The following is a 25,020-nucleotide window of genomic DNA, read 5'->3' as shown; positions in this document are numbered from 1 at the left end:
GTTGACAGGGTTGTTCAGCCCAACTGCCTGCCTCTCTTCCATGGTTACATCCGAGCCAGGGTGGCCCTGGAGATGGAGCACGTGGTGTCCACCAGTACGCTTGCGGCCTTCCACGAGAGATGGGTACCAGAGGGACTAGAGTATATCACCCCCGGCAACCAAATTTTAATTTGACGCAAGTTACTATAAAAGTTTAATTTGAAATTTGTCGGTTCTGGTGCCCTTGCCAAAAGGGGGTACTTGATTTTACATTATACTAAAATAGTTGTAAAGCTGTTGAGTTGGGAGTGGCTTAGCCAGTCACTTGATGTTCACAAGACTCAATAAAACCCCAGCCAGTTGGGTTCAGGGAATCAATGATGAGGCAGGTGGTTGTGAGCCTGGTGGATGAACTGGTAATGTGTAGTGTGATTGTTAAACCTTTGCTAATAAACCAATTTGTTCTTAATAGCAATGAATTCTTAAGCAAAGAACCCGTGAAGCAAATACATTACAATGGGATTGGGGTCGATATATTAATCCAGATTGAGGACTGCTTAACGAACAGAAAACAGAGTGTAGGAATAAACAGGTCATTTCTGGATTGGCAGATTGTAACTACTGTGATACTGCAAAGATCAGGGCTTGGACCTCAGCTATTTACAATCCATATCAATGGCATATATGAAAGGTAACATATCCAAATTTGCTGATAAAGCTAGTTGGGCAAGGAAATTGTGAGGAGGATGCAAAGAGGCTGCAAAGGGATATAGACAGGTTAAGTGCGTGGGCAAAAACATGGCAGATAGAATATAATGTGGAGAAATGTGAAGTTATCCACTTTGGCAAGAAAAATAGAAAAGCAGAATATTTTAAATGTTGAGACATTGGGAAATGTTGGTGTTTAGAGGGACCTGTGTGTCCTTGTACACAAATCACAGAAAGTTAACATGCAGGTATAGCAAACAATTAGGAAAGCAAATGATATGTTAGCCTTCGTTATGAAAGGATTGGAGTATAAGAGTAAAGAAGTCTCGTTGCAATTATATTGGACCTTGGTGAGATAACAGTCTTGGTTTCCTTACCCAAGGAAGGATATATATGCTTTAGAGGGAGTGCAAAAAATTCACCAGATTGATTCCTGGGATGGTGGATTGTTGTATAAGGAGAGATTGGGTAGAATGGGCCTATACTCCCTAGAACTTAGAAGAATGAGAGGTGATCTCATTGAAACATAGGTCATTCTAACAGGACTTGATAGGATAGATGCTGGAAGAATCTAAAACTAGGTGTCACCAGGCTGGAGAATCTAGAACTAGGGGTCAAAGTCTCAGAATAAGGGGTCAGCCATCTCGGACTGAGATAAGGCAAAATTCCTTTACTCAAAAGGGTTGTGAATCTTTGGAATTTTCTACCTGTGGTGCTCAGGCCAACTGGTATACAGTTCCCTGTTTACTTTCTCCCTCTTTTCTTGAAATTCCACAGGTTCAGCATTTTAGACAGAGTTCGATAGATTTTTGGATATTAAGGCAATTGAGGGAAATGGGGGTCATGTGGGAAGGTAGAGTTGAGGTAGAAGATAAGCCATGATCTTATTGAATGGCGGAGCAGGCTTGCTGGGCTGAATGGTCCACTCATGTTTCTATTTCTTATGAACTTACGTTCTTAATTAGCATAAAGTCCATAAATAATAGACTTTACTCAAAGGGCTCCATATCAGTGAAAGTATTGATATATTTTTTTTAATCCAAATTCATCTGAGGCAATATTTTATTTCATAAGATATTAGTTTATTTTTGTAACACATTACCACATAGATTATCACATAGTTTAGTTTGAGCATGCTCAGTTCGCTCTGGCCTAATAAAGCAAGCACATTGACTAGCAACTCATCGTGTTTCTGTTCTGTAATTGTTCTACCCATATATATTATAATTTTAAACAATGGTAGTTTTCCCTTCTTTATATGATGAAATATATTAAAAACACTTTCAAAAAGTGAAGTAAGCAATTATTTTCCAAACAGATTTTAATGCAGTTGAAAGCCCCTAATTTTTCCATTGTTTCAAAATATCACTTAAAGGCCATTCAAGAATTTATAGAAGTGAAGTATTTTTCAATAAGTTATAGATGATGTTATCCCATAAAACATGTTTTTAATTACCAGTACATTCAATTCCTTTGATTTAGATCATTAATTTTCCTAACTATAAGAAATATATTGGATTCTAGATTCTTGAATTGAAACTGTCCCGATCTCAACTTGAAAAAAGCAACACATTACCAATTGCTCCCAGCAACATATTTTTGAAATCCTGCTTATTTTATAAAAGATAAGATTAGAATCTTTTCATATAAGATTAGAGATTATACAAATGTGCCTTTCTTTACTTTATGCTAATTAATTTTACTCTTACCGTCAGGATATTTGTAATGGCTTGTGACGTCCTCACGTTCATCAGAACCGCAGCTCTTCGTGCTCGTGTTGTGGCCAACACGTGACACATTCACATTCATCTTCATCATCGTCTTCTCTTTATGTTCAAAAACCAGCCAATCCACACAATGTGCATTTACCTCAGCAAAAACAAATGGGACATCATACTTCATATCCATCTCGCCTTCTTTGATTGCCTTGACTGGAGCTGGTCCACAGCAGTAGGTTCCTTAAAAAGCAGGGAAATGATGGAGAATATGAATATATAAAATTAACAGGTACCTGAAAAGGCACATTACCTTTGTATGTGTACTGTATTTAAACAGGGTATCTGTCATATGCATGTAGGCATCGGAGCTGCAAATCCACTGAACCTAGAGCCGACCCCTCAAAAAGGCAATGAGAAAACCCTGGAGTTTAATACAAACTCCTCGATTCAATTACTCTTTGGTATCTGACTACTGCTATCTATTATTCTATTATAATTCATGCAATACATTTCACTGGGGCTGAAAAGGTTAACTTATGAGGCCAGGTTTCATAGACTAGGATTGTAGTCCCTCGCATATAGAAGATTAAAGGGTGATCTAATTGAGATGCTTAAGATGATTAAAGGATTTTATAGTGTAGAGAGAAACTATTTCCTTTGGTGGGGGAGTCTCGAACAAGGGGGCATAACCTTAAAATTAGAGCTAGGCTCAAAGGGTTTTGGAAATCTGGAACTCTCTCCCCTGAAAAGTTGTTGAGGCTGGGTCAATTGGCAATTTCAAAACTACAATTGATAGATTTTTGTTAGGTAAGGGTATTAAACGTTATGGAACTAAGGCGGGTAAATGAAGTTTAGATTCAGATCAGCCAGGATCTAATTGAATGGCAGAACAGGCGCCAGGGCCTGAATGGCCTACTCCTGTTCATGTTTTCCTCCTTGTGTTATCATTTCATTCATAATGCACAATTTAATCCTTTCAGTCTTTACCATCACTTTCTTCCTGTGGTGTTGCATCCACTACCTGCCATCCATCATAGCCTGAACTCAAGTCATTTCGTGTCATCCAACATTCATTCCACACGTGGAAATTCCTAAAGTAAAAACAAAAAAAAGAGAAAAGTCTCTCATTGCTGAAAATCTCACTGAAATAGAACTATTAACAGTTGTGAACGGGAGTTATGTCCGATATTCAAATGTTCCTTGTGGCGAAGGCAATACAAATACTGGCATAATCCTTGTAACAAACTGCAAATATTGACACACAAGAGATACCATGTAAAAATTATCACACTTAGAGACTTCCTGCAAATATTAACACACATCTAAAATATGTCAGTTAACCAAAGGGTTATAATTGCAGAAAATCTTTGTTATGCAGCAACAGAAAGATTGTGTTAGTAAATCAACAAATACAGAAAACTGATGACCTGATGGACGAGCTGAGATCCCCTCGAGGCCAGGGACCTCAATCTGAGAACCTGTGTGTTATATTGGGGTACTTCATTCGAACCACATATTGGTTACTAAGGGACCGAAATTGCCCTCCGCCCTGGGTCTGGAGCGGATAATTAGAATTAGATCATGCTTTACCGCCCCAATAGAGGAGGTTAGCACTGGGGGAAATGAAAACCAGAGCATATCAGGAAGGGACAGAATGTATAAACATAAAGGTGAATTTGAAAGTGGGGTCAAAGCAGGAAAAAATGATAAAAAAACAAATGTAATAACTCTTTATCTGAATGCACTCAACATTCATAACAAAATAGATGAGTTGACAGCACAAATAGATACAAATGGTTATGATCTGATAGCCATTCCAGGGAAGTGGTTGCAAGTTGACCAGGACTGCGAACTAAATATTATGGAGTATTTGACAATTCAGAAGGACAGACAGAAAGGAAAAGGAGATGGGGCAGCACTGTGAATAAAGGATAAGATCAGTGCGTTAGTGAGAAACGATATTGGTTAAGATCAAGATATTGAATCAGTTTGGGTGGAGATAAGGAATACTAAGGAGAAAAAGTTGTTGGTGGGTGTAGTCTATACTACTGTTACTAGGCAGACCCTCGTAATGAGGATGACGCTCTTCACATCAAAAAAAGATGGGCTCACAGGTCTTACAATGAGTTACAACTTAAAGGGTGGAAGATGCCTGTGCATAGATTTTTTTTTTTTTTAAACGGGTGGTGACCGTTGCACACCAGCCATCACACGGGTTTGACAGAGCTAGGTCTTGGTCCTGTGGTGAGGATTGACCAAGACGACTGGAGACCAAGCTCTGTTGCACATCCCCTGGGCCCCAACCCCACTGCTGTTAAATGCTGAGTCGCTCTTCCCTGGGCTCGACCTCTGTCCCCCTGCTGGGCTCGAATGCCCCCTAACACTGTTGGATGGAGTAGAAATCAAGGAGGCTTGTAAAAAAGCAACGCAATAATCATGGGTGATTTTAACCTTCATATTGATTGGACAAAGCAAATTGGCCAGGGTAGCCTTGAGGAACGGTTCATAGAGTGTATCCGGGATAGTTTTCCTGAACAGTACGTTGCGGAACCAACCAGGGAGCAGGCTATCTTAGATCTGGTACAGTGTAATGAGACAGGATTAATAAAGAATCTCCTAGTAAAGAATTCTCTAGAAATGAGTGACCATAACATGGTTGAATTTCAAATTCAGTTAGAGGGTGAGAAAGTTGGATCTCAAACCAGTGTCCTAAGCTTAAATAAAGGAGACTACAAAACGTATGAAGGCAGAGTTGGTTAAAGTGGACTGGGAAAATAGATTAAAGTACGAGATGGTTGATGAGCAGTGGCAGATATTTCATAACTCAACAAAAATATAGCCCAATGAGAAGGAAAGACTGAGAGAAATGATAACCATCCATGGTTATCTAAGGAAATAAGGGATGGTATCAAATTGAAAACAAGGGCATACAATATGGCCAATACTCGTGGGAGGACAGAGGATTGGGAAACTTTTAAAAGCCAGCAAAGAACAACTAAAAAAATGATAAAGAGAGGGAAGATAGATTATGAAAGTAAATTAGTACGAAATATAAAAACAGATAGTAAGGGTTTCTACAGATACATAAGATGGAAAAGAGTGGCTAAAGTAAATGTTGGTCTCCTAGAGGATGATACTGGGGAATTAATAATGGAGAACGGGGAAATGGCAGAGACATCGATACAAAATATTTGTTCAGTCTTGTAAAGTCCTTACTCTACGGCATGAAACCACACGAGGCATATTCTGGGGACAAGGTCACTCTGTGACCTTAACTCTTTATTCACAGGACTCCAAGTGATGACCCTGTGTGGGACCTCCCTTTTTATACCTGTGTGATCAGGTAAGGGGTGTCTCCCACAAGTTCACCCCTTGTGGTCAAGGTGTGCATCTAGGTTGAGTGTATACAGTAATACAGTGGTGTTACATTGTGGTTACATACATGACAGGTCTTCATGGTAGAAGACACTAAAAACATCCCAATAGTGGATAATCAAGCGGCTACAGGGAGGGAGGAACTTAAAACAATCACTATCACTAATGAAGTAGTACTCGGTAAAATAATGGGACTAAAGGCGGACAAGTCCCCTGGACTTGATGGCTTACATCCTAGTGTCTTAAAAGAAGTGGCTGCAGAGATAGTGGATGAAATGGTTGTAATCTACCAAAATTCCTTGGATTCTGGGGCGGTCCCAGCGATTGGAAAATCACATTTAAAAAAGGAGGCAGACAAAAAGCAGGAAACTATAGACCAGTTAGCCTAACATCTGTCGTTGGGAAAATGTTGGAGCCCATTATTCAGGAAGCAGTAACGGGACATTTGGAAAAGCATAATTCAATCAAGCAGAGTCAGCATGGTTTTATGAAAGGGAAATCATGTTTGACAAATTTGCTGGAGTTCTTTGAGGATGTAACGAGCAGGGTGGATAAGGGGGAGCCAGTGGATATGGTGTATTTGGATTTCCAAAAGGCATTCGATAAAGTGCCACATAAAAAGGTTACTGCACAAGATAAAAGTTCACAGGGTTGAGGATAATATATTAGCATGGATATAGGATTGGCTAACGAACAGAAAACAGAGAGTTGGGATAAATGGGTTATTTTCCGGTTGCCAAACAGTAACTAGTGGGGTGCCACAGGGATCGGTGCTGGGTCCTTGTGCATGAAACACAAAAAGTTAGTATGCAGGGAGAGCAAGTAATCAGGAAGGCAAATGGAATGTTAGCCTTTATTGCAAGGGGGATAGAGTATAAAAACAGAGAAGTCCTGCTACAACTGTACAGGGTATTGGTGAGACCACACCTAGAGTACTGTGTACCGTTTTGGTCTCCGTATTTAAGGAAGGATATACTTGCATTGGAGGCTGTTCAGAGAAGGTTCACTTGGTTGATTCCGGAGATGAGGGGGTTGACTTATGAAGATCGGTTGAGTAGGTTGGGCCTATACTCATTGGAGTGAAGAATAAGAGGTGATCTTATCGAAACAAAAGATAATGAGGGGGCTCGACAAGGTGGATGCAGAGAGGATATTTCCACTCATAGGGGCTGAAATTGGTGAAGGCGACGGGCCACCCAAGTGCTGCCCAAAGGATCGCTGATGGCCGCCAAGATACTCGACAGTACTTTGGGCAGGAGTTTTGACAAAGAGTCCTTTGAAAGGGCACCCGGCGGCAAGAGGGACATGGCGTCAATCTGAGTGGCAGCGAGCAGGGGCTCTCATTCTCGGCGGCAAAGACACTTGCCGCCCAAGTGCTGCCGAGGATGGAGTCGGGCCCAGGAAGGGTCAAACAACTGGAAATAAAAATCATCAAAAAAAAACAAACATCGGAACACCTTCAGGGGACCCCCATCAAGAAATTTTTTTCTTGATTGGGGGTAAAGAAATTTTTTTTTTTTTTAAAAAACAGTTTTAAAACCTTTTCTTCATACCTACGGTTGGGGTTAGAACAGCCTCCACGCAGTGCTCCTTCCCACTGCTGGCGCCGACTCCTGCCCGCACCAATCTGGCATCAGAGCGGGCGAAAGATGACTTGCGCCACTTGGCCGCCCACTGACGTCAGCGGGCGGTTCCCGGCGGTTCTTCCCTCCCGCCCACTCCAGATCAAATGGAATCTAACACAGGGCGGAATCCGAGGAAAAATGTCGGCGGATTTCGGCAGCAGTGGGCATTAAGGCCATCAATTTCGGCCCCAAAGTCTCAGAATAAGGGACCGCGCACTTAAAACTGAGATGACGAGGAATTTCTTCTCTGAGGGTTGTAAATCTATAGAATTTTCTGCCCCGGAGAGCTGTGGAGGCTGGATCATTGAATATATTTAAGGCGGAGATAGACAGATTTTTGAGTGATAGGGGAATAAAGGGTTTATAGGGAGTGGGCAGGAAAGTGGAGCTGAGTCCATGATCAGATCAACCATGATCGTATTAAATGGCGGAGCAGGCTCCAGGGGCCAGGTGGCCTACTCCTGCTCCCATTTCTTATGATCTTATGTTAATTGATGGGGTGGGAAATAGAGAGAAATTGCCCTCTTTACTTCTGAAAAATCAATGGGGCAGTGTTTGGGCCAGCCGAAGGGCGGACGCGAGTCAGGAGAGGGGCGGAAGGCGGGCGGTGTCATCAGCGCGATACTGATGTCAGCGGACACTTAGCAATGTCCCTCCACTTCACTTAAAGGAGAGGAACGCTGCGAGGCCTACTTGGTGTCCTCTGGACTTTGGCACAGTCAGTTGACAATTAAAATAAAATGGCAGCCGCGGCGATGCACCCTCCGCATTGCGCTCTTTGAGGCAGTAACTGCTATTTAAAAAGGGGGCAAAGATTTCGGCCCCAAAGATTGTTCACCATCTGTCATAACTTTAGCCTCAATTTGCCAACTTCACAATTTCTGATCATTGGTTCTTGAATTTGAACAATTAGCCTCCAATTGCCATTGATGGACTTTGGTGATCAGGATCGATGAGCGTGTTTTTTTGCAGTCAATATTCTGATTAAAAGTTTGATCACTTCGTATTCCAAACAACTATTCTACAAATGCCTAAACTACCAGTGTCTATAATGCATTCAAAGTTTTGCATATGTTGCACACTTCCTGTCCACATTAACCTTACTTTTTGTGTTAATATTTTGAGCTATACTTTTTATATTAATATTTGAAATGGAAAAACCTTAGGTTAAAATGTCATGATGGGCAAAGCTTACATCAATATTTGGCTGAATGCAGACCCTGACACTAGGTGGCACTACTGAACCGCCCATCCCCCCACCCCCCCACCGCCCCCCCGCATCCTCACCCCCCCATTCCATTACCACCATCCCCCCACACCCCCAATTCCCTATGTCTTTGCATAATTGCAAATTCACAATCTCTTTTATCTCTTATCTGTTTCTGACACAACTGTGAGAAACTTACTCCAATTGTATATTAATCTACTTGAAATACCGGCTGCTCACCACTTTCCTGATGTACTGAAAACTCATCTGTCCCCATTCCCGGCACAGCTCTCAAAACTGCTGCCAAAGTATTTCCCAGCCCTGCTCCACCTCTGCCTTGGCCCGACTCCGAACCATGTTCTGCCGAATGTTTCTTCCAGTTTGGTTTCCTTTTTCCTTCTCTTAGGTTTTCCTTGTGGCTCCAGATTTAAACACTGGCTGCCAGACATTTTTTTTTAAATATGGAAAATATCCACCCAGCCCTCCTCCCACCGACACTTGGGTTTGTTAGCATAAAGTTCTCTCCATGTCAGGTTTAACTACAACACAGGCATTATGCCATTCGCAGTGCATTTAGTAAAAGCATTGTGCTGTTTGAATATTCATTTCTGTTTTAACTCACCAAATACTATCATTTGATTCTCCCGTTCTGTCCCCTTCTACATCATAGTATGAATCAATGGTCAAGTTTGCATCAGCATCATGAGCAGAGTCAAAGTTTGTGACCACACGGGTAGGAATTCCCAAACATCTCAAAACTAAAGAAAGAAGAAAAGTTATTCATTTACATCTAATGCATGTGTTTCCAACTACGGCAGAATAGCTATTGTAATGCTCTCAAAAAGTTAATTTTCAACCAATCTGATCAGCCCAGATTTTGCGTTCGGGATAACAGAGAACTGACAGCTTTCGCCGTCATTCCACCTTTGAAACTGACCACGACTTTGGGATTTGGCATTTGCGGAGGCACAGGTGCATGTGGATATCCCAAAGTTGCAGTCAGTCATTGACAGCTCCGAAATAGGTTGTGCTGTGCCCCCCACACACCCCATACCCCCCACACCCCCCCATCCCACACACCACATCCTCCCCCACCCCTCCCCAGAGCCGGCAATCTGTGCAATCAGCCAAATCACTGAAACTGACGTAAACGTCGGCTCTTCCGCAGTAAGTACGCTGTTAAATTACCCACTAAAAGTTAGACCCAAAGTGATCAGGTGTAACTGGGGTTTTAACAGGCTGTTGACTGCTAATCAAATGTTAAGGGCCTGCAAAACTAATTTTAACTTTCTGCAGTGTGACATGGCTCCATTTGAATAACAATAAAACATTTAAAAACTTATTAAAAAAATGTAAGTTTTTTTTTATAAGTTTGTCCATCTCTATTTCAGGTTTGTCTTTACCCAATGTGAGAGCCCCACTCTTTCTTTTGCTCTCTGTAACTAATCTTAAAAGTTAGAATTTTAAGGGCTTACTCACTTCCTTGTTCTGAGAATTCTGCCTTTTGATTGGCTCCTAATGCCTGTTGACATCAGAGCAATTCGAACAAGGGGATTCCCATTAAGTTCCATCGAATTGATTTCAAGGTCGGAAAACCTGAAGTCCTCGACACAGGGATTGCAAGGTCCTTGAGTGGCACATACTTCAGGGTCAGCCGCGAATGCCTTCACTTCACTGCTGGCCACAAATTCCAGGCCATTATTTTACAATTGGATGCAGATTACATCGACTTGAAGATTTAAGTCGACATCTTGTTGTCACTGTAAATCTTAACATTAACGCCAAATGTGCGATACTGGCTAGCAATTTGGACTTCACTTACTACTTCTTTCCTGATCTTAACAGAATGCTATAATAAAATCTTTTACTTTGATGTGAATAACATGAATAGCAATTAATGTGGAAGATTGGGTCGCACTTATCATTACAACAGTAATGCAGCTCTGCTTTGGTGCATTCATTCTGTGAATTTATCTTGATCTTCCTATCTCCGTAGTCTCCTCAAGCCCCACAACCCTCCGAGCTATTTGCACTCCTCAAATTCTGGCCTCTTGAGTATCTCTGATTTTAATCGCTCAACTATTGGTGGCTGTGGTTTCTGTTGCCTAGGCCCTAAGCTCTGGAATTCCCTGCCTAAACCTCGCCACCTCTCTACCTCTCTCTCCTCCTTGATGACCCTCCTTAAAACCTCTCTCTTTGACCAAGTGTTTGGGCATCTGTCCTAATAGCTGCTTGTGTGGCTCAGTGCCAAATTTTGTTTAATTACACTCCTTTGAAGTGCCTTGGGAAGTTTTATTATGTTAAAGGCGATATAAGTACAAGTTGCCGTTATTGGTGCAAACAACCATTTTTGGCAATTTCCAACATTTCTCCAAGGTTTCTGCCAGTCTTCCATTGGAGAACCCATGTGTAAGTTTCTGGTCCTTAAACATATACACCTGGAATTTCCATGGGGGTTCTCCTGAACTCCTGCCATAACTTCAGCGGGAGATTGGCAAAACCATAGAAAAATGATCTAACCAGCCATTTATGTTGTTCCTGCAATGTTTTTGCTGATCTTCCACTGAAATGCCAGTAATTCGTGTGAAATCCAGGGAAATTCCACCCTTTGAAATTCCTTTCAGCATCCATTAAAATGTGTTTTATAAACTTTTGTCTATGTACAAATATATCTCAGTTACTTATGGAAATGTTTAAATATATATCTGCATTTACAATTCCATTTCATCTATAAGTCCTTTTATGTGTGAGATCCAACACCAATTGCCTCTCTACCTGTGCAGGTCACTCCTGCAAACACCCAGCACTGTCCATAGCGAACTGCTTGACAGCCATCATTATTCCATTCACGAAGGATTGCAACACTTCCATTCCATTTCCCTGGATATACTCCATCGGTATATGGTTCACTCCATTTGCCAAAAAGGATGCCTTTATCATCATCACAATTCAGCTGAAACGATAAACACAGTAAATTTGTACTGACATTGTTGTGAAGTCATAACAGCAAAGAAGAAAGCAAACACATCAATGGGATCAATGGGTCAAACTAATTGGACAATTTACAGCCATTTGCAAAGGTAGCCTATGGAACTTGTAACGAGATAATGTATAGCACCCTCTAGCTAGGCGGTAACAATATAATGTATAGCTAGGAGGTATAGGGAGCTGTATTGAGAGGGTCGATGAAGGAATGCCATCTTAAGCTCCACATGGCAGTCTGATTGTTCAACCTAACTCTTTTTATTTGGGATATAAGAGTTTAAGATTGTTCAAGAGGCTATAAAATATATGGGACCCGAAATTCAGTACCGTTGGAAAGCTGGTGCTCCCCCCACTTGCTTGTGGCCATTCGTGCCAACATTTTGTGTGGCTGGGCCACCCCATATTCAGCTCCAAAAGTGAAGAAGTGGGATTCAGTGCTAATGAATCCTTCCAAAGTAGAATTTTCAGCAGAGTGGCTGTCTTAATTTGAGCGTTATCACCATTGAGAAATTCAGCATGCAGGTACTGGTTTCTAATGAGCCAGTTTCTCCCTGGCTTTCTGAAAGGCCAGGGTTTGCAGCAAGACCCTGAGGGGTGGAAAGGAGGTTGGAAGGATGGTAAGTGTAAGAGCTGCAAGGAGAGCCAACAGGTTACTGATATGGAGCTGGAGACACTGATGGAAGGTGTGCAGGATAGAAGAGGAATACTGTTTCCTGATGTGGGGAGACCTGGCAGACCACCAGTACATAATGCATGGAGGGAGATTGCAAGGGAGGTGTCAGGCACCTCCATATATGTGAGGACACACCCTCCCAGGAGGATGCTGGCTAGTCTGTACCCGGCCCTGGCAATGGGTTGACGCCTCCTAGCTCTGGGACGATGAGAATCCTCCTCCTCCTCCTCAGGTGGCGCCACTGGCTCGACCTCCAGCGGCTGTCCCCTCATAATGGCCAGGTTGTACAGCATGCAGCAGACCACGATGATTATGGAGACCCGTTGAGGAGAGTACTGCAAGGTGACACCAGAGCGGTCCAGACACTGGAATCTCTGCTTAAGGATGCTCGATGATGCACCTAGTGGCACAATGAGCATCATTGTATGCATGCTCTGGTGCTGTCCGCAGCCAAGTGGACAGGGGATATCCCTTGTCCCCAAACAGCCAACCGCAATCTTGATTCGGGCCGGTGAAGATGGCGAGCACACTAGTCTGGTGCAGAATGAATGAATCATGGCTGCTGCCTCCCTTGCCTGCTGCCTGTCTGCACAGTGCTGATGGCGATGCCTTCTCGAGCATGCCACCCAGCTTCTGAGCAGTTGTACCAGGTGTCGCCCTCCCAACACTCTTCCCATTCTCAGGATGAACCCTGCCAAGCAGGTCTCTGCAGCCCACAGGCCTCCACTAAAGAGTTAGACCTGAAAGTTGTACAAAAGCACAGGGGTATGTGCAAACCTCGGAGCAGCACTCAGCAGGTTTAATGGCGGCAAAACAATTAATACAACTATAAGAAAAGATAAATACTGCGCATGCTAGAAAATGAAATAAAAACAAGAAGTAATAAAACTTTTTACTGACGAAAGGGCTCCAGCAGTGTTGCGTTCGAGCACCGCATCGAAAACCTCACTGGGGCACTGCCGGGAAAAGTCCTACCTTTTCCTCGGTGAATTTCGCAGTGGTAGTCCCTTTCCAGCAGCCTACACGCCAGAGTTTGCCGCTGGAAACCTTCCTTTACAGCAGCTTCACTGCGCTGTTTCCGGCAGAAGTGAACACCGCTGAAATCCCCCCCTCCCCCCGAGCTGAATATGGCTCGGGAGGGAAAAGTACCCGACTATGGCGGCTGATCGATTTTTTCGATCGATCGCCTAAACTCCACAGTAGCCATCCCTTTGGGGATGGTGAATTTCGGACCCATGGTGTCAGAAGCGTAGACTTACGATCTTTCGTCCCACACTTCTACGACCGAAATATTGGAACCGTGAGACTTTTGAGAGCCGATTGAAATTGATGTTAAGCAGTGCAGTGCAGAGCGTGCTTCCTACACATCGCATGTGGATCCGTGAAGGGCGATAAATAGTCATAAGCTTGTAAAATAATCTAGAGGCATTAGTAAAACAAATTTAAAGTGGCATAAGCTATTGTAGAGCCTCGATTGAAAAAGTATTTCTACAATTACATGGCCACAGTATTCGATTTGTTCTAGTCTTCTGAGTATTTGAACTGTATTCATGTATGTGACAAACTCAAAGTCCTAAGCTGCAGCGAGCTATCATGACCATCACGGTGCCAACTCCCGCACATTCCTCTACCACCTCCATTGCAGGTGACTGGCGATTTGAAAGGTAACTGGAAAAAATTCGAAAGCTGTAGGACAGCTATAAAATTATGAATATTGTGGAAAAACCAGATAGAGTTAGGGTTGCAACGTTTATCACTGCCATTGGCAGCGATGCCCTAGATATCCACAATAATCTTCCTTACAAATCAAAGGAAGACAAGCAGGAAATTAAGGTTATTTTGAAGCTCTGGGAAGAGCACTGTAAAGGCAAAACCAACATCATCTATGAACGGTATCAGCTTAACAACTGTGTACAAGTGGACGAGCAGTTTGAGAGATATCTCGTGAAAGAGAGAGAGCTAGCATCGTCATGTGATTTTGGCAATTTGAGGGATGATTTCGGCAATTTGAGGGATGATTTCTTCAGAGACCGCATAGTCTGTGGAATATCTGATAACACTCTAAGAGGCTGTTGCAAGAATCAAGCCGAACACTCGATAAATGTGTGATGCTCTAGAAAGCTACAGAGGCCACAGTTGTGCAAATTAAATCCATGAAGCTCACTAAAACAGACTCAAGATGTCAAAGCTGTCAGACAGAAACCCCGACCCACAAAGAAAGAATTCACAGACAAAAAGTTCAAACAATTGCAGATATTGTAGCAAAAGACATGAGCTTCAAAAATTGAATGCCCAGCATATGCGAAGACCTGCACAAGTTGCGGCAAACTAAATCACTTATCAAAAGTGCAGGCAGAATGGATCGAGGCTGAAGTCTACACATAACCCTAAATATAAGGGCAAGTCAAAAGTTCATGCACTATGTGAAGAGGGTTAAGATTCTGATTTTGAAGTCATGACTGTAAAGATGCTTGGTAAAGTTGATCACACATTCAAGGATAAAGCTGACATAAATCATCCGAACAAGATTATGGCTACCTTCTCTATTAAAGGTCAAATGGTAAAAATGAAAATAGATTGTGAGGCCTCATTCAATGTGCTACCTCTTAGATACTTAGGTAAAGGCTTAAAGATAAAAGAATCTAAGACAATACTCTCACTATAGGACAACCATGCAACCATTCCAGTGGTAGGGACTTGTAATGTGCCACTGGAAAATATAAATAACAAGCAAAAATACATTGTGCCCTTTGTGATCAATGAGGGCCAAAATCCACCACTGATTGGCTCATGCACAGTTCAACAGCTACAACTGATAAAACATAGAAACATATAAAATAGGAGCAGTAGTAGGCCATTCAGCCCTTCGAGTCTGCACCGCCTTCAATATGATCATGGCTGATCCTCTATCTCAACACTATATTCCCACTTTTTCCCCACGCCCCTTGATGTCTTTTTTTGTCTCGAAATCTATCGCCCTCTTAAATATATTCAGTGACTTGGCCTCCACAGCCTTCTGCGGTAGAGAATTCCACAGGTTCACCACTCAGTGAAAAAAATTTTCATCACAGTCCTAAATTTCCCACCCCGTATCCTGAGACTGTGACCCCTTGTTCTAGATTTCCCAGCCAGGGGAAACATTCTCCCCGCATCCAGTCTGTCCAGCTTCATCAGAATTTTATATGTTTCAATGAGATCCCTTCTCATTCTTCTAAACTTCTAATACAAGCCTAGTCTACCCAATCTCTCCTCATACGACAGTCCTGCCATCCCAGGAATCAGTCTGGTGAACCTTCACTGCACTTACTCTATGGCAAGTATATTCTTTCTTAGGTAAGGAGACCAAAACTGCACACAATACTCCAGGTGTGGTCTCACCAAGGCCCTGTATAACTGTAGTAAGACATCCTTGCTCCTATACTCAAATCCTCTTGCAATGAAGGCCAACATACTATTTGACTTCCTAACTGCTTGCTGCACCTGCATGTTTGCTTTCAATGACTGGTGTACAAGGACACCCAGGTTCCTCTTTACATCGACACTTCCCAAGCCATCACCATTTAAATAATACTTTGCCCTTATGTTTTTCCTACCAAAGTGGATAACTTCACCTTTATCCACATTATATTGCATCTGCCATGTGTTTGCCCACTAACTCAACCGATCTAAATTGCCTTGCAGCGTCTTTGCATCCCCCTCACAACTCACAATCCCACCTAGTTTTGTGTCGTCAGCAAACTTGGAAATATTACATTTGGTTCCCTCATCCAATTCATTTATATATATTGTGAATAGCTGGAGCCCAAGCACTGATCCCTGTGGTACCCCACTAGTCACTGCCCGCCACCCCGAAAAAGACCCATTTATTCCTACTCTGTTTCCTGTCAGTTAACCAATTTTCAATCCATGCCAGTATATTACCCCCAATCCTATCTGGTTTAATTTTGCACACTAACCTCTTATGTGGGACTTTATCAAAGGCCTTCTGAAATTCCAAATACACTACATCCACTGGTTCTCCCTTATCTATTCTATCAGTTATATCCACAAAAAACTCCAGTAGGTTTGTCAAATATGATTTTCCTTTCATAAATCCATGTTGACTTTGTCTAATCCCATTGATATTATCTAAGTGTGTCGTTATCACATCCTTTATAATAGACTCTAGCATTTTTCTTACTACTGATGTTAAGCTAACCGGTCTGTAATTCCCTGTTTTCTCTCTCCCTCCTTTTTTAAATAGTGGGGTTACATTTGCCACCCTCCAATCTGCAGGAACTGTTCCATAATCTATAGAATTTTGGAAGATGACAACAATGCATCTACCATTTCCATGGCTACTGTCATGTATGTAACCACAATGTAACACCACTGTATTACTGTATACACTCAACCTAGATGCACACCTTGACCACTCCTTAACTGATCACACAGGTATAAAAAGGGAGGTCCCATGCAGAGTCATCATCTTTGGAGTCCTGTGAATAAAGAGTTACGGTCACAGAATTACTTTGTTCCCAGAATGTGCCTCGTGTGGTTTCATACTGTAGAGTAAGGACTTTACATTGGAGACGAGAAACGGGAATTCACGACCCACAAGAATGGCCACCGGTAGCACAGAGGAACGGTACTGTGTTGGGGAGGACTGGGACGATTTTGTCAAGAGGCTTCAGCAAAGCTTCATTATGAAAGAATGGCTGGGGGATCAGCGGCCGACAAGCGAAGGGCTCATCTTTTGACCAGCTGTGGACCAAAGACTTACGCGCTCATGAAGGACTTATTAGCACCCGAAAAGCCGGCGGACAAAACCTTTGAAGAACTTAGCAAATTGATCGGGGAGCACCTCAAACCAGCGAGTAGCATACACATGGCCGGACACAGATTCTACACCCACCGATGTCATGAAGGACAGAGCATACCGGACTTCGTAGTGGACCTCCAACGTTTGGCCAGCCTCTAAGTTCACAGACGCCTGCAGGGGGGGAGATGCTAAGGGACTTCTTTATCGAGGGCATCGGTCATGCGGGAATTTTCCGCAAATTAATTGAGACCATGGATTTGACCTTGGAAGCGGCGGCGTTGATGGCTCAAACTTTCTTGGCGGGGGAGGAAGAGACGAAAATAATATACGCGTGCAATTCTGCCTCTAACGCGGTGATGGATCAGGGAATCAACATCATTAATGCGACTCAGAGCCCCGCAGGCAGGCAGGGGCAGTCCGAAGCAATAGACCCCAGAGCAGGACTTCAACACAGACAATGGCAGGCTGAACGGAAATTCTCGCCATAGCAGTGGACAATGCGGCCCGGGATGGGGCTATTGACACCCACCAATAGGGTACTTAAGAGCAGTCAAAGGGACAGTCAGCGTGGAATGTCTGGCCATAGTCCCCTTCTTCCCAACAATGGAAACTTAAAATCATGCTGGAGGTGTGGGGGAAAACACTCAGCTAGATCTTGCAGATTTCAACAGTTTGTCTGCAGGAACTGCAATCTCAGTGGCCACTTACCTCGAATGTGCAGGAAGTCTGCTACCAGACTAATATATGAGGCGGATGGACCAGAAGAGGGTTCTTTGAGGCAGGATGACTTTTGGGGCAAATCGATGAACGCCGAGGTTCAGCGGGTCCATGTGGCGAATACTCACAGTTCGTACACCAGAATGCCACCAATGAATGAGGGTTTTATTAAACGGTATCCCTGTATGCATGGAGCTGGACACTGGGGCCAGCCAGTCACTGATGGGCATTCAGCAATTTGAGAAGCTATGGCCACTTAAAGCCAGTAGACCCAAATTAGTACGTATTGAGACACAATTACAGACTTACACTAAAGAAATAATTCCGGTGCTAGGCAGTGCAATGTTGTCTGTCACACACAATGGGTTAGTGAATCGGCTGCTGCTCTGGATTGTCCCGGGCAATGGTCCCGCACTGTTGGGGAGGAGCTGGTTAGCCGAGATGAACTGGAAATGGTGGGGGGATGTTCACGCAATGTCCTCAGTGGAGCGAAGTTCGTGCTCACAAGTCCTACAACAATTCGAGTCACTATTCCAAGCTGGCGTCATGACTTTCAAAGGCACTAAAGTAAGGATACACATCACCCCGGACGCCAGGCCAGTGAACCACAAAGCCAGAGCGGTGCCGTATGTGATGCGGGAAAAGATCGAGAGCGAATTGAACCGGCTGTTGAGAGAGGGCATCATCTCGCCTGTTGAATTCAGCGACTGGGCGAGCCCCATCGTTCCCTTCCTAAAAGCAGATGGCTCTGTCAGGATCTGTGGCGACTACAAGGCCACCATCAATCGGGTGTCCCTACAAGATCAATACCCGCTCCAGAGAGCGGAGGACCCTTGCCACACTGGCAGGCGGCAAGCTGTTCACCAAGTTTGACCTCACTTCAGCTTATATGATCCAGGAACTGGCCAACGAATCTAAACTACTGACCACCATCACCACGCGCAAGGGACTGTTCGTCTATAACAGGTGCTCATTTGGCATTCGATCAACGGCCGCGATTTTTCAACAAAACATGGAAAGCCTGCTTAAATCCATTCCTGGAACGATCGTATTCCAGGACGACATCCTCATCACGGGTTGAGACGCCGAGGAACACGTCCACAACCTGGAGGAGGTGCTACGCTGACTGGACCAGGTAGGCCTGCGACTCAAGAAGTCTAAATGTGTGTTTTTAGCTCTTGAGGTTGAGTTTCTGGGCAGGAGGGTTGCTGCAGATGTGATTCGGCCCACCGAATCCAAAACAGAGGCGATTCGACGAGCACCCAGGTCCTGCAACACATCGGAGTTGCGTTCATTCCTGGGACTTTTGAACCATTTCAGGAACTTTCTGCTGAACTTGAGCATGTTGTTGGAGCCATTACATGTGCTCCTGCATAAGGGTTGCGATTGGTTTTGGGGGGACTGTCAGGAACGGGCTTTTGATCGGGCGCGTAACCTACTTTGTTCAAACAAGTTGTTGACCCTGTACGACCCCTGTAAGAAATTGGTTCTGACATGTGATGCATCGTCCTACGGGGTTGGGTGCGTGTTGCAGCAGGGCAATGCTGAGGGTCAACTACAACCTGTGGCTTATGCCTCCAGGTCGCTCTCAAGCAAACGGGGATATGGGATGGTCGAGAAGGCAGTGCTTGCATGTGTCTATGGTGTAAAAAAAAATGCATCAGTCCCTCTTTGGTAGGAAGTTTTGAATTAGAGACGGACCAAGCCATTAACATCCCTGTTGTCAGACAGCAAGGCTATCAATGCCAAAGCATCAGCTCGCATACAGCGATGGGCTCTCACGCTGGCTGCTTAGGACTACTCCATCTGGCACAGACCCAGCACTGAAAATTGCGCTGACGCGCTCAGCAGGCTTCCACTGGCCACCACAGAGGGCAGCAGAGCAAAACGCCGAGCTGGTCATGGCTGTCGATGCCTTTAACAGCGCAGGCTCCCCCACCACAGTCCGCCAGATCAAAATCTGGACAGAGATCCCCTCCCATCCCTGATTAAGAAATGTGTCCTGACTGGGGATTGGGCGCCCGCACACGGAGCATGCCCTGAGGAGGTCTGACCGTTCCAGACGGATGGATGAGCTCTCCATCCAAGCTGACTGTCTTCTATGGGGCAGCCGGGTAGTTATGCCCCAGAAGGGCAGGGAGGCGTTCATCAGGGAACTCCACAGTGAGCACCCAGGCATTGTGCTGATGAAGGCCATTGCCCGGTCACACGTTTGGTGGCCTGGAATTGATTCAGACCTGGAACACTGTGTTCGCAGGTGCATGACGTGTGCCAAGCTGGGTAATGTCCCCAGGGAGGCCCCACTCAGCCCGTGACCCTGGCCCACCAGGCCATGGTCACGCATTCATGTTGACTATGCGGGCCCGTTCATTGGTAAGATGTTCCTTATTGTGGTCGATGCGTACTCTAAATGGATCGAGTGCTTCATTCTAAATTCATGCATGTCATCCACCACCGTGGAAAGCCTACGTGCGATCTGTGCAATCCATGGCTTGCCGGACATCCTGGTTAGTGATAATAGCCCATGTTTCACAAGCTACGAATTCCGAGTGTTTATGTCGGGCACATCAGGACTGCGCCGTTCAAGCCGGCCTTCAATGGCCAGGCGGAATGTGCGGTCCAAATCATTAAGCAAGGTATGCTCAGGATTCAAGGACACTCCCTACAATGCCGCCTATCGCGTCTCCTGCTGGCCTATAGATCCCGACCGCAGTCGCTCACGGGGGTCCCGCCCGCATAGCTACTAATGAAACGGACACTCAAAACTCGGTTGTCCCTCATTCCCCCAATCCTGATCGACATAGTGGAGGGCAAGTGCAAGTCACAAAATGAGTACCATGACAGTAATGCGAGGGGGAGATGTATCGAAATAAATGATATTGTATTCGTCCTCAATCACGCCAAGGGGCCCAAATGGCTTGAGGACACTGTAATTGACAAAGAGGGGAATAGGATCATCATGGTAAAACTCAACAATGGTCAGATATGTCGTAAGCATCCGGACCAAGTAAAAGAAAGGCTCAGCATCAACACGGAGGAACCTGAAGAAGACCATGAGATGGAGCTCACAACACCGCCAGTGAACGAGCAACAAGAGCAATCAGAAGAATGCACAGTCCCTGCGGTCAGCCCAGACAGGCCGGAATCACCACAGGTGACAGACACTCATGTCAGTGTCCAACAACCAGAGCCCCAACTGCAGCGCTCCACGAGGGAGCGTAGACCACCTGAAAGACTAAACCTATGATTCCAAATAAGACTTTGTGGGGGGAGGTTATGTCATGTATGTAACCACAATGTAACACCACTGTATTACTGTATACACTCAACCTCGATGCACACCTTGACCACAAGGGGTGAACTTGAGAGAGACATGCCTTCCCTGATCACACAGGTATAAAAAGGGAGGTCCCACGCAGGGTCATTGTCTTTGGAGTCCTGTTGAATAAAGAGTTAAGGTCACAGTGACCTTATCCCCAGAATGTGCCTCGTGTGGTTTCATACTGTAGAGTAAGGACTTTACAGCTACCTCTTTTAGTACTCTGGGATGCAGATCATCAGGCCCTGGGGATTTATTGGCTTTCAGTCCCATTAGTTTCTCTAGTACTATTTTCTTACTAATTATTATTTCCTTTAATTCCTCTTGCTCACTAGACCCTTGGTTCCCTAGCATTTCTGGGACGTTATTTGTGTCCTCTTCCATGGAGACAGAACCAAAGTATTTAATTAATTGTTCTGCCATTTCCTTGTTCCTCATTATAAATTCTCCCATTTCTGTCTATACAGGACCTACATTTGTTTTCACTAATCTTTTTATTTTTACTTCCTTGTAGACACTTTTGCGGTCATTTTTTATGTGCAGCATCAGGATATCGTGGTGGTAAATGAACCACGCGAATCGCAAACTACGAACAAGGCAAACGTCTCGTTAGCATCAAGAACTGATGTCAACAATGCATATCTGGATGTGTTTAAGGGACTTGAACACATGCCAGGGACAATCCACCTTAAACTTAATGAATCAGCGACATCAGCTGTAATGCCACCCAGACGGGTGCCAATAGCGATTAAACAAATGCTGAAAGAGGAACTCGATCGTTTGGAAAAACGACAAATCATCACGAAAGTAGTTGAATAGTCTCTTGAACACTCTTAGTTCAACTTAACTCTATTTATTTGGGAGATCTCAGACAGCCATGTGGAGCTTAAGATGGCGTTCCTTCACCAACCCCCTCTCTCTCTCAATACCTCCTAGCTAGAGGGTGCAATACATTATATCGACACCTCCTAGCTAGAGGGTGATATGATCAAACCCGAACGAGATAATGCATAAGAAACAAAAATGAATTAAAGTTAGCTTCAATATAAATGGGAAGTTAACTTCTTATGAATATATGTATTAAATTACAAGTTTAACAAACAACAACAAAATTTTGTATTATTGATTCTTTATCTAAGTGTTTCATGTTTCACACTTTGAAACATAATCTTTTATATCACTGTTCAGTCCTGGCCAGTAAACGGATTCTCTGGCACGTCGAAGAGTGGTCTCGATGCCAGTTTGAGCAACATGAAGTCACTGACGAATGTCAGATCTCAGAGATTTTGGTATGACACAGTGATAGCCTTTGAAGACTATGCCATTCTTTGTTGTGAGTTTGTCACGAACTTTGATGTATGCATGTGTTTCAGATGGGCATTCATGTGTCATTTCTGGCCATCCCGTTGTGGTTTGTTGCATGACCAGTTGTAGTGTGGAGTCATTTGCAGTTGCATGTTAGTCAGTCCTTGTTTGGAGAGTGGGAGAAAGTTCACCATGTGGATGCATTCCACTGCAATTTCTGTCGTTGATCTCGCCATGTTTGCGGTATGTGCGTGAGAGGGTGTATGCTAGGTACATTTCTTTTCCTGGTTGATACTTTATTTCAACATCATATTGGTTGAGCCAAATGAGCAGACATTGTAGTCGCTTGGGTGCTGCAGATAATGGCCTGCGTTGTATTGCAACCAAAGGCTTATGGTCTGTCCATAGCATGATCTTGCGACCGTATACATATTGCTGGTTTCATTCCATTCCGAAGACTTGAGCAAGCAGCTTCTTTTTGATTTGAGTATTGCATTTCTGCTGGAGTGAGCGCTTGGTTCGCGTATGCAATTGGTTGTCCCTGTTACAGAAGGACAAACCCAAGACCCTTGCTTGAAGCATCTTCTTGACCTTCGATTGCAAGTTTGTGGTCAAAGTACCTGAGCGCCGGAGAATGTGTCACGCGTTGTTTGATAGCTTCAAACATTTTGTCTTGTTCTTCAGTCCATTTCCAGACTGTGTCTTTATGAGTAAGCCATCGCAGAGGCTTGCTGAGGTCTGAAAGATCTGGCAAGAATTTTGCGAGGTAATTTGTCATGCAGACAAATCATTGTACACCTGCGACATCTTGCGGTTTCTGCAGTTCGTTGATTGTGACCCCTTTGATTGGATTGGCTTTGAGTCCATCACTAAACCTTATGTGTCGCATGTATTTCACTTGGGAACTCGTATTCGAACTTATCGAAGTTTAGTTTGATGTTTCGCTCTCTGCATCTCTGCATGAATTTGCGTAAGTTTGAGTCATGAGTTTAAGTGTCTCATCGCGTCGTGATCAAGATATAATTTGCAATCTTGTAGACTCCATCTAGACCCTTGAGGTTCTGGTCTAGCTTCTGCTGGAAGATTTCCGGGGCAGGACTGATGCTAAATGGCATTCTATTATATCGATAGTATTCCCATGGAGTCTGGAAGGTTGTGAGGTAGGAGGACTCTGTGTCTAGTTCACATTGCAAGAAATTCTCCTTACAATCTGCTTTAGTGTAGACCTTTACATTTGACATCTGTGGCAAGATGTCATTGATCACAGGAAGTGGATAGTGTCCACATTTCAGGGCATTGTTCAGATGTTGAGAGTCGATACATCAAACAAACTCTCTCTCTCTTTTTCATGGTATAAGCACTTGCTAGGGTCTAGACTTTTGCAATAAATTACAGGATCACCATTAGTCCCACACTGCATTTCTATTCGTGGGACCTTGTTTTGCACAAATTGGGAGCCACATTTCCATAAATTACAACCGTGATTACACTTCAAATATACTTCATGGGCTGTGAAGAACTTTGGGTTGTACTGAGGCCATCAAAGACACATTCATACATGCAAGTTCTTTCTTTTCACTTAGTTTTCACTTCTTGCTTTAATATCTTCTAAAATCCAAATTTGGCAACACACAATTCTGAATTTCTCCATCTTCTCTCTTTCCATTTCCACCTTGATGGTGATCTGAATGGCTGGCCTCAGCCTGCACCTGGGCTTCTCAATAATACCTCAGGAACTCCCCTCCCACCTCATTTCCATTATAATATATGAGACCTGCATGTACTGCAGTGGTTTAATTTGGGGAGCCCCAGGAAATCCCCAGGGAGGGGGGGCAGGGAGGGCAGGGATGCGGGTAGGTAGGGTGGAAAGACCCTTTTTCTCCTTTGCTGTGTCTAGGGAACTGAACGAGCCCCAGGCACGGCAGTGAGGGAAAACCTCCCCTTATTTCAGCACAGTGCTGTCATCCACATGCCTGAAGCAAATGCAAGAGAATTGAAACTACTGTGAAAGGTCACCAGAAAGGACAATCAACCAGACTGAGGAGGTTTAAACATGTTGGAATCAAGACGGTGGGAGGGAGATATGAGGAGATGAAAAGACTGGAATCGGCAGGGGTGACGGGGACGAGTTACTGATCAGACCCAAATGATGAAACAGAACTGGTGGTCTTGAATTGATCCTAATTATGCTTCCAATGAGAAAATATAAGGGAATCTGTTGCATGGATACTTTACCAGAATCCATTTATGGTTAAAAAGGACCTACCTCAGAATTAGCTATCAGTATTCCAGTCAGGTGACTGAGGGATTGAATAGAGGATGCGCAACTAGGGTTAAATATATTCTGAGGTGCACAAAAGAGTAATTTTGAGAATAGTATAATATTTAGTCACTTGGGTTACAACAGCTAATGATTCCCTAAAAATGTTGGCCTGGAATTTGCGGTCCTGCTAATGGCAAACTGGCAGCGTTCACCGTCATTTCACCTTTGAAACTGATTGCAACTTCTGGATTTAGCCCATGTACAGCCTGATACAGAAATCCTGAAGTTGCAGTCTGTCATTCCCTGCTCCTCCACAGCTGCACAGTACACACGCCCCCCCCCACC

The 25,020-nt window shown here is 44.0% G+C and overlaps 1 protein-coding gene across 1 annotated transcript in view; it reads right to left on the bottom strand.

Moving 5' to 3' along the window:
* The window catches only part of LOC139277512 (protein-glutamine gamma-glutamyltransferase 2-like), a 55,445-nt gene that overhangs the window by 20,712 nt on the left and 9,713 nt on the right, over window positions 1-25,020 (bottom strand). The window contains exons 6-9 of the mRNA XM_070896057.1: window positions 11,388-11,565; window positions 9,235-9,370; window positions 3,393-3,496; window positions 2,397-2,645 (exon numbers count right to left, since the gene is read on the bottom strand). Coding sequence (XP_070752158.1) covers window positions 2,397-2,645; window positions 3,393-3,496; window positions 9,235-9,370; window positions 11,388-11,565 — 667 coding nt within the window. The remainder of the gene's footprint in view (window positions 1-2,396; window positions 2,646-3,392; window positions 3,497-9,234; window positions 9,371-11,387; window positions 11,566-25,020) is intronic.

This window comes from Pristiophorus japonicus, chromosome 12, assembly GCF_044704955.1.
Source record: "Pristiophorus japonicus isolate sPriJap1 chromosome 12, sPriJap1.hap1, whole genome shotgun sequence".
Taxonomy (NCBI): domain Eukaryota; kingdom Metazoa; phylum Chordata; class Chondrichthyes; family Pristiophoridae; genus Pristiophorus; species Pristiophorus japonicus.
The sequence above is the reverse complement of the archived record's forward strand: the minus strand, read 5'-3'. Positions and strand labels throughout refer to the sequence as shown.